Below are 10,229 nucleotides of genomic sequence, written 5' to 3'. Positions count from 1 at the left end.
AGCGAAACTCCGTCTCCAAAAAAAAAAAAAAAAAAAAAAAAATTTTTAAATGCACAAATATGTAGTACATAGTCACAAAAATACAGAGACACCTATTTTAAAAACTCTGTTATTTCATGGATGTTCTCTTATTTTTTACGCTTGTTTTCAAGTTTGTTTTCTTGGACATATATGCATGAACAAACCAAAAGAAACACAGGAGAGTTGGAGCCATATATAGAAAAGAAACTACCTGAATTTCATTATCTATCAAGCTTGCAAGAAACCAACTCTCCACGTCTGGCACAGATGATGCAGAGAACACTCCATGAGGCTTGTCCTTGCCCACCCCTCCCCCCAGGTTCCTCTCCACCACCTCCCACTGCCTCTGGGGAGGTACTTACTACATCCGTCCTCATCACTGTGGTCCCCGCAGTCGTTGTCTCCATCACACTGCCACTGGGCAGGGATGCAGGTACACTCGCCAAGAGCACTCACCGCACATGTGAAGTGGCTCCGACCACAGGCACACTCGGGGCTGCCAGCCAGGCCTGAGCAGAGGGAAAAGGAATCAGTGAGGGCTCAGCTCCTGCTCAACCAAAGTGCATTCCAAGGGGAAGGTTGAGAAGCCTAGTCCAGGGGCACTGTCACCCAAGGAGACACAGTGACACTTCAAGGGAGATGCAGGCAGTAAAACCATGCCTCCTCCAGGGCATAGATACCCCAGAAGATACCCTCTGACTTTAGGCTTACAAAGATTCCAGGTGACCTCCTCAAAGACAGGGCTTTTTTGCATAGCACCTCCAAGGTCCCAGAGACAAGATGACGTCACCTACCCTAGGCACAGTGGCCCATACCTGTATCACAGCACTTTGAGGTGCTGAGATGGGAGGATTGATTGAGCCCGGAAGTTCGAGACCAGCCTGGGCAACATAGTGAGACCCTGTTCCTACAAAAAACTAAAAAAATTAGGCCGGGCGTGGAGGTTCACGCCTGTAATCCCAGCACTCTGGGAGGCTGAGGCGGGCAGATCACGAGGTCAGGAGATCGAGATCATCCTGGCCAACATGGTGAAACCCCGTCTCTACTAAAAATACAAAAATTAGCTGGGTGTGGTGGCGCACACCTGTAATCCCCACTACTTGGGAGGCTGAGGCAGGAGAATCACTTGAACCAGGTAGTCGGAGGTTGCAGTGAGCTGAGATCCCACCGCTGCACTCCAGCCTGGCGACAGAGTGAGACTCCGTCTTGGAAAAAATAAAACAAAAATTAGCTGGGGGTGGTGGCATATGCCTGTAGTCCCGGCTACTTGGGAGGCTGAGGTGGGAGGATTGCTTGAGCCTGGGGGAGGTCAAGACAGCAGTGAGCTATGATCACACTACTGCAATCCAGTTGGTACAGCAGAGCAAGACCTTATCTCAAAAAAGAAAAAAAGAAACAAGCAAATCCCCTGCAAAAAAACAAATGATGCCACTCAAGAGATTTGGTGCTCTTGAAGAAGGGGAACGGGGCACAGAAGGGGTGATGTTGAGAGGCCTCCGTATCCTTCTCACCAAAACCAGGTTGAGATATGGATGCTTCTGCCTCTGTCCTGAACCCGACCCTGGGATGTTGGGCGGGGAGGGGAAGAACTAATGGTGGAATTCAAACGCCGGAGCCTCTTTAGGATAAGGAAGCCACACAGGGGAGCAGGAGGCAGCGTGGGCTGCTGTGGGTCCCCCAGTCAGATGTTACTTTTGAAGAGGGTGAACGGGAGGAGTGGGACCAGAGGGAGGAGGGACAAGGCCACCTCAGGGCAGAGTAACTGGGACCTGCCAGGGTCTTCCTGTCTGTGGCACAGGCCACAGCCTTGAGGAAGGCTGGCAGATGCAGCCCCTCCCCCGGCCTCAGCAGCACGCAGCTGGCCTTCCCTATTGAACATCGAGCTATCTGCCTGGCCAAGTCCCATGACCGGCTGCTGTGCCCCCTCCCCAGCGTGCCCAGCAGGATGCCCTGGGATGGCGTGTGAATGGCTCAGTGCCCCGCTCCAGCCTCAGCTGGAACAAAGGGTTCTGCCAGGGTCACTCTCCTCCCTCCCAGCATTCATCCAACCCGCTGGGCTGCTCTGCTCGCAGCTGGGGAAGGAGGGGGCCCAGCGCACTGCACATCTCTCCTTCCTTTCTTCTCTTCTTCCTCCCCTCAGCTGGGCCCTGCCCTCAGGCTGGGCTGAAACAGAGAAGGAGTCAGCTCGCCTTCCTGCACCCTGTACCTGGTCCAGCTTTTCTCTCTCAGCTCCTCTTCTTGATGTACATCTTTGTCTCCATTACGATTCCTTGGCCTAGCCTAGGGCTTAGGGCCTGGGATGAAAACGTGTGCTGCCATGCCCTCCAAAAGCAGAGAGAGAGCTCTAGACCTTTCCCTCTCCTTTGCAACCCAAGAGTAAGCGTGAGCATAAAGAAGAGCTCACACTCTTCCTTATGAAAATGGATGGACGGATGGACAGATGGATGGAGAGACAGACAGGTGGATGGATGGACAGATGGATGGATAGATAGATGGATGGCTTTTGGGATCTGTGAATCCCTGATGCTACAGGTATAACATACAGTTCTGGGGTAAGGGATCACAGCTTTCACCAGATTCTCAACTGAGGCCTGGCCCTCCCCCTCCACATGCTATGGGAGTCAGCTGCCCTAGAAAAGATGCAGGATTGGGCTGGGTGTGGTGGCTCACGCCTGTATTATCAACACTTTGGGAGAGTGAGGCGGGTGGATCCCTTGAGCACAGGAGTTTGAGACCAGCCTGGGCAACATGGCGAAACCATGTTTCTACAGAAAGAAATACAAAAATTAGCCAGGCGTGGTGGTGGATGCCTGTAGTCTCAGCTATTCGGGAGCTGATGTGGGAGGATCACTTGAGCCCAGGAGGCTGAGGCTGCAGTGAGCCATGATCTCACTACTGTACTACAGCCTTGGTGACAGAGTGAGACCCTGTCTCAAAAAAAAAGCAGGATTTCCTGCGGAAGCCAAGTGAGGTCAGTTGGGAGATGCAGTCTTTCTATACCTCACAGGAAGGCCTTGCTCCAAGCCCAGTGCTCCTGTCTCTTCAGATCTCTCTGCAAATGCAGGGTAGAGCATTCTTCCCCAGGAAGCACTAAAACACCCAGCTGCTCCTGCCCCCACTCCATCCTTTCTGGCCTATTCTGAGAACTCTGAGAAGGGAGGAGGGCTTTTCTCACTCAGATCCTGGACAACACAGCCTGAGGAACCTCAGTAGCATGACTGAATTGAACAGCAATGATGTTTAATTACACTCCATGTGATGGGCTCCCCAGCACACAGATCCCCTTCATGGGGTATCATGGTAAGGAAAAAGGATGAAGTGGATCTCAACTGGGGATATTTTGTCCCCCGGAGGACATTTACCAATGTTTGGAGATTTTTTTTTTTTTTTTTTGAGACAGAGTCTTGCTCTGTCACCAGGCGCCAGGCTAGAGTGCAGTGGCGCGATCTCAGCTCACTGCAACTCTGCCTCGCGGGTTCAAGCAGTTCTCCTGCCTCAGCCTCCTGAGTAGCTGGGACTACAGGTGTGCGCCACCATGCCCAGCTAATTTTTGTATTTTTTTAGTAGAGATAGTAGAGATCGGGTTTCACCAAGATCTCTTGACCTCGTGATCCACCTGCCTTGGCCTCCCAAAGTGCTGGGATTACAGGCGTGAGCCACTGCGCCCGGCCTTGGAGATATTTTTGGTTGTCCTGCTTGGTGGTGCTTACCGGCATCTGGTGGGTAGAAGCCAGAGATGATTCTATAATGTGGTCAGGCAAGGTGGCTCACGCCTGTAATCCCAGCACATTGGGAGGCAGAGGCGGGCGGATCACCCAAGGTCAGGAATTCAAGACCAGCCTGGCCAACGTTGTGAAACCCTATCTCCACTAAAAATACAAAAATTAGCCGGGCATGGTAATGGGTGTCTGTAATCTCAACTACTTGGGAGGCTGAGGCTGGAGAATTGCTTGAACCTGGGAGGCAAGGTTGCAGTGAGCCGAGATCATGCCATTGCACTCCAGCCTGGGCAACAGGAGCAAAATTCCATTTCAAAAAAAGAGATTCTGTAACGTTGCAGACCGGCCCCCGTTTTGGGCCAGACAAAGAATTAGCTGATCCAAAACATCAGTAGAGGTTGAGAAATGCTACTAGCCACACAGAGAGTGGGGATGTACCAGAGGGGAGTTCAGGATGAAAGGTGTGACAAGAACAGAGAGAAAAAAGGGGGGACTTGGAGGAGGAAGTTGGGTGGAGGACAAAGGACTGGACCTGGCGCAGGCAGACTTGGGCTCCATCCACCAGCCATGTGACCTTGTGCAAGTCACGTAGCTCCCTGACCTTCAGTTCTCTTGTTCGTAAAAAAGCCACCAGGGGCCAAAAGCAGTGGCTCATGCCTATAATCCCAGCACTTTCGGAGGCCGAGGCAGGCGGATCACTTGAGCTCAGGAGTTTGAGACCAGCCTGGCCAAACTGGTGTCGAAAACCTGTCTCTACTAAAAATACAAAAAGTAGCCAGGCGTGGTGGTGCACACTTGTAGTCCCAGCTACTTGGGAGGCTGAAGCACAAGAATTGCTTGAACCCCAGAGGCAGAGGCTGGAGGTTGGAGTGATCCAAGATCACGCCACTGCACTCTAGCCTGGCTGACAAAGCAGAGACTCAAAGAAAAAAAAAAAGCCACAAAGATTACACAAGAAAATAAAGATGGAAGAAACTAACCTCACGCCTTGGCACACCAGAGATATTCAATAATGGAGGCTGGGGTGTGTGGATACAGGGCTGTGGGGACTAAATTTTTCCAAAAAGCCTTGATGTTAAGAATCAGAGTACTGGAATAGAGAGAGCAAGCACAGCACTGTCCTGTGGCTGCATGCAAATGAAAAGCCATACTGTTAGGGAAGAACCTTCAACTGGTTTGTTTTTTTAGGGCCCCACCCCCGCCTTTGGCTGAGTGATAACAGAAGTCCTGATTTCCCTACACAGCCTTTAGGAACAAAGCATTCCATCGGTGGGCATTAAGTTAGTTGCAGGCAGTTGAAGGGCCTTGACTTCCTGCCTGTCAAATCAACCTCTCAGAGTCCGCCGCAGTGAAGGGCGGGCAGCCACCGGTCAGGCAAACGCTTGACTTGGGCATTCATACAGTAAACAGACACATTATACTCCAAAAAGCCAGCTCTTCTGGACAACTGCTGTCCCTTTGGGGTCCTCAGAGGTGGAATTCGGCCTTTTCACTCAAGTCCTGGCTGTGATCATAAAGGCAGCTTTTAACCCTTTTTAAGGAAAAGAATGGTGAGTGAAGAAAGAAAACAAATGACTACGGGTGGCAAAATGCAGCCTTCGTTTTAAGAAGGGCTGAATTAGAACACTCAGCTGTGCTTCTGGCCTTGAAAGCTGCCAGCCACACTGCAAGCTCCCGTAGCCTCCAGGGGCCTGGGCTCTAGCCCCACCACCTAATGCCATTCACCATGGAAAAGATCTCTCCACAAGGAATCTTTGATCAGGAAGCCATCCAGCTTTTGGGCGATACGTTAATGTGCTCATAGGGCCTTTCTGCAGAGGTTCACGAAAATCTTACCTTTTGCATCTCATCTCCCCCCTCCCACCACCTTACCAATTCCTCACTGCTTTCATGTAAAGCAGCTTGTCCAACCTGTGGGTTGCATGGCCCAGGACCGTTTTGAATGTGGCCCAATACAAATTCATAAACTTTCTTAAAACATGAGATTTTTTTTTGTGATTTTTTTCTTTAGCTCATCAGCTGTTGTTAATGTTAGTATTTTATGTGTGGTTCAAGACAATCCTTCCAGTGTAGCCCAGGGAAGCCAAAAGATTGGACACCCCTGATATAAAGGAAAGAAGGGAAACATCCATCTGGTAGACAGAATGTATACTGTCTATTCTGCTGTCTACTAACTAGCAGTAGACAGCATAGACTCTAGAGTCAGAGACTAAGGTTCAAATCTTGGTTCTACCATGAATTCTACAACTTTGAGCAAGTTAGTTTCCTACCTCAGAGGGCTTTGTAAAGATTCATCCATAGAAACTGCTTAGCACAGGGCTAGCACGCAGCAAAAGCTTCAGAATAATGCAGCTACCATTTATCAAATACTTACCAGGTCCCCTGAGTACTTTTCTAAATGCTTTTCATATGCTACATCACTGAAGGCTCTCAGCAGCCCTTGCAGGTGGTACTGTTGTTATTAGGTTGGCACAAAAGTAATTGTGGTTTTTGCCATTACTTTTAATGACAAAAATTGCAATTACTTTTCTGCCAACCTAATATTATCACCACTTTATAGTTGGGGACAATGAGCCACAGAAAGGTTAAGTCTGTAGATAGACTGCACAAGTACTAAGGGTTGAGGCCAGCATTCACACCCAGGCAGGTGATTATGCTGCTTCCCAATAAATAGGATTACTATTGTGAGAATCTCCAAAACCCCAAGGTCAAAAGGGAGAATTTACAACTTCTGGGTCCCTCTCTTTTATGTGTTTTCCAACAGCAAATATGCAGTGAATTTATGGGTCCAAAACACTGACCTCTCTTTCTGGTTACTGCTAACGTAAAGACTCATTTCCCTCACCTAAAGGTAAAGTCATGAAGTGAGGAGAGTCTGGAGTCCCAGCGCTTTTGAATCAGTGTTCGACTGTTGTTGGTCCAGGAAGGAACAGGGCTTCTGATAACAAATAATTACACTTTGTAATTTCTCTTTAGTTTGCAAGCTACTTTTGCATACACATTTGCATTCTCATTGAATCATTACAATAACCCTGAGCAGTGACTGCAGTGCCCATTTAACAGGTAAGGGCACCTGCTTTGGCTGAGGTCAGGAGGTAAGCAGGAGAGCCAGGATGCCAGCCCCATTCTGACACTTAAACTAGTCTTCATCTCTCAATGTGATCTCAGAGTCTAGACTTTCAGTAAACTTTCCGGGTGACACAGATGCACACCAAGTGTCTAGAGGCACTGCTCTCCACCTTTGCACAGAATGTACAGCTGAAGGTGGACCACACCTGTCACGTGGAGGCACACGGGTATTCAGTGACTACACACAGCTACAGAGCAGCTTTTTCAAGTTGAATCAGAGATGAGAAGGCTTAAGGAGTGCTCTGTGAGTATTCTGGAGTCTCATGGCTACCCCACTGTGGAAGGGATTAGGATTACAATGAGAACAGGAGGAATCACCATTCATTTATAATATGCTAAAGCGTATTAGCATATGCCTCTCTCCTTTTATCCACTGGCAGCAATAATACTAGTTTGTTGAATGAATGAATGAATGAATGAATGAATGAAACACTCCTCTATAAGCTTGTGAAAGCTGGAGTCAAAGGAAAAGAGACTCAGAATATCAGGAATAAAAGTAGTTATTTCCTACCTAACCAGTACTAAAGAGAATAGCAATCTTCTACTTTGCAAGGACGCCTCCCAGTCCCACCCAGGTTGTGTTTATTCCTTTCTCCTACAAGAGTTCCTTTCACCAGCTGTATTATCTGGCTGTGAAACTGACATGCCATGACTCTACTTACTTCTGTCCCATGGTCCCTTTTATTCCCGTTATCCCTAGAGGCCAGCTTAACTTGGTTGGTTTGGAAATCTACCAGGTGAAGGCTGGGCGTGGTGGCTCTCATGCTTGTAATCCCAGCACTTTGGGAGGCCGAGGTGGGCAAATCACCTGAGGTTGGAAGTTCGAGACCAGCCTGACCAATGTGGAGAACCTCTGTCTCTACTAAAATACAAAATTAGCCGGGTGTGGTGGCGCATGCCTGTAATCCCAGCTACTTGGGAGACTGAGGCAGGAGAATCACTTGAACCTGGGAGGCAGAGGTTGCAGGGAGCGGAGATCACGCCATTGCACTCCAGCCTGGGCAACAAGAACAAAACTCCATCTCAAAAAAAAAAAAAAAAGAAAGAAAGAAAATCTACCAGGTGAAGTATTCTCCTCAGTGGGCCCTCTCAAAAGGGACACTATCAGACACACGATTACAGGTCCAAGAAAGTTCAGCTCTCTCTTGCTACTGTTATATACAGAAAAGAAGTCCTTAATGGTTAGCCTCCAAAGTTATGAGGCGGAAGAACATAATGCTAAGCACACGGGAAAAAAACTCCCCAGGATACAAATCCCGGCCCTGCTAGTTCCTAGCTATCTGACCCTGGGCAGTTATTTAATCTCTTTATACCTTATTTTTTCAACAGGAAAATTGGGATAATAAAAGCCCCTATGTTATAAGGATCTTATGAGAAATAAATTAGTTAATTCATAAAAAGGACTTTGCATTATTGCCTGGCACATACTAAGGGGTCAATAAATAATAGCTCTTGCTATTACTATTAAAGATTTGACTCACCCCAGAACTGTCACACCCAACACTCCATGATTAAGATCTGCTATTTTAGGATTTGAGATGTCTGACAACCCTACCGTGTACCAGGCAGCAGTGCCACCCCCATGGGTTAAGCTGGTGGCATGAATAACTGCATTCTTGCTTTATTGCCTTTCTCTGGAAGAGCTTGAAGCAAATGGCATCAGTTATCCTTGCCTCTTTTTTTTTTTTTTCAGACAGTCTTGCTCTGTCACACAGACTGGAGGACACTGGCACTATCTCAGCTCACTGCAACCTCTGCCTCCTGGGTTCAAGCAATTCTCTGCCTCAGCCTGCTGAGTAGCTGAGATTATAGGTGCACGCCACCACACCCAGCTAATTTTTGTATTTTTAGTAGAGATGGGGTTTCAGTATCTTAGCCAGGCTGGTCTTGAACTCCTGACCTCATGATGTACCCGCCTCAGCATCCCAAAGTGCTGGGATTATAGGCATGAACCACCGAGCTTGGCTTATTACCAACTAGTTCTGAGGAGGCAAGGACAAGAGAATCCAGAACCTAAAGTACAGAGCAATTAAGAAATGGATTAAGCTGGCCAGCGTGTTGGAGAGACCGCTACCAGTGAACCAGCCCGGGTTTTTCGGACTCGGGAGTCGTGCAGATCTGTTGGATCTGGGTCCAGGGAGTCCCAGTGATGGGCTGACCCTGGCAGTGCCAGGCTGGGGTGTCCCAGAGTAGCCAGGAATCGAAATGCTTCATGGAACGACCACCCTGGCCTTCAAGTTCAGCCATGGAGGCATAGTTGCGGCCGACTCCAGGGCTACAGCAGGTGCTTACATTGCCTCCCAGATGGTGAAGAAGGTGACAGAGATCAACCCATACCTGCTGGGCACCATGGCTGAGGGCGCAGCAGATTGCAGCTTCTGGGAATGGCTGTTGGCTCGGCAATGTCGAATCTATGAGCTTCGCAATAAGGAACTCATCTCTGTAGCAGCTGCCTCCAAGCTGCTTGCCAACATGGTGTATCAGTACAAAGGCATGGGGCTCTCCATGGGCACCATGATCTGTGGCTGGGGTAAGAGAGGCGCTGGCCTCTACTATGTGGACAGTGAAGGGAACCGGATCTCAGGGGCCACCTTCTCTGTGTATGCATATGGGGTCATGGATCGGGGCTATTCCTATGACCTGGAAGTGGAGGAGGCCTATGATTTGGCCCGTCGAGCCATCTACCTAGCCACCTACAGAGATGCTTACTCAGGAGGTGCCATCAACCTCTACCATGTGCGGGAGGATGGCTGGATCTCCAGTGACAATGTAGCTGATCTGCATGAGAAGTATAGTGGCTCCCCCTGAAAGAGGGTGGATGCAGCTGCTTGTGTTTCTTGGGGTGACTGTCGTTGGTAATAAGGATACAGTGACCCATCCTCCATCCTATTTATAGTGGAAAGGTCTTCAATTGTATCAACACTTTTTAAGCTCTGGCACATTGACCTCTATGTGTTACCAGTCGTTAATGAGCTGCTGCAGAGGTGACTATTTGTTTTACTTTCTTGGATGTTAACATTACACTACTCATTTCTCAAAAAAAAAAAAAAAGAGGCCGGGCGCGGTGGCTCAAGCCTGTAATCCCAGCACTGTGGGAGGCCGAGGCGGGTGGATCACCAGGTCAAGAGATCGAGACCATCCTGGTCAACATGGTGAAACCCCGTCTCTACTAAAAATACGAAAAATTAGCTGGGCATGGTGGCACGTGCCTGTAATCCCAGCTACTCAGGAGGCTGAGGCAGGAGAATTGCCTGAACCCAGGAGGTGGAGGTAGCGGTGAGCCGAGATCGCGCCATTGCACTCCAGCCTGGGTAACAAGAGCGAAACTCCGTCTCAAAAAAAAAAAAAAAAAAAAAAAAA

The 10,229-nt window shown here is 48.8% G+C and overlaps 1 protein-coding gene and 1 pseudogene across 2 annotated transcripts in view; one reads left to right on the top strand and one right to left on the bottom strand.

The window, feature by feature from the left end:
* The window catches only part of LRP4 (LDL receptor related protein 4), a 65,178-nt gene that overhangs the window by 46,307 nt on the left and 8,642 nt on the right, over positions 1–10,229 (bottom strand). Inside the window, exon 2 of the mRNA XM_032282135.1 lies at positions 384–530. Within this exon, the coding sequence (XP_032138026.1) occupies positions 384–530 (147 nt within the window). The remainder of the gene's footprint in view (positions 1–383; positions 531–10,229) is intronic.
* LOC116554321 lies at positions 8,908–9,920 on the top strand (annotated as a pseudogene). Its single transcript, XR_004270162.1, has one exon. The product of XR_004270162.1 is annotated as a proteasome subunit beta type-5 pseudogene (transcript).

This window comes from Sapajus apella, unplaced genomic scaffold (genome assembly GCF_009761245.1).
Source record: "Sapajus apella isolate SASKATOON/1434 unplaced genomic scaffold, GSC_monkey_1.0 scaffold14, whole genome shotgun sequence".
Classification (NCBI taxonomy): domain Eukaryota; kingdom Metazoa; phylum Chordata; class Mammalia; order Primates; family Cebidae; genus Sapajus; species Sapajus apella.
This window is presented reverse-complemented; position numbering and strand designations above follow the sequence as displayed.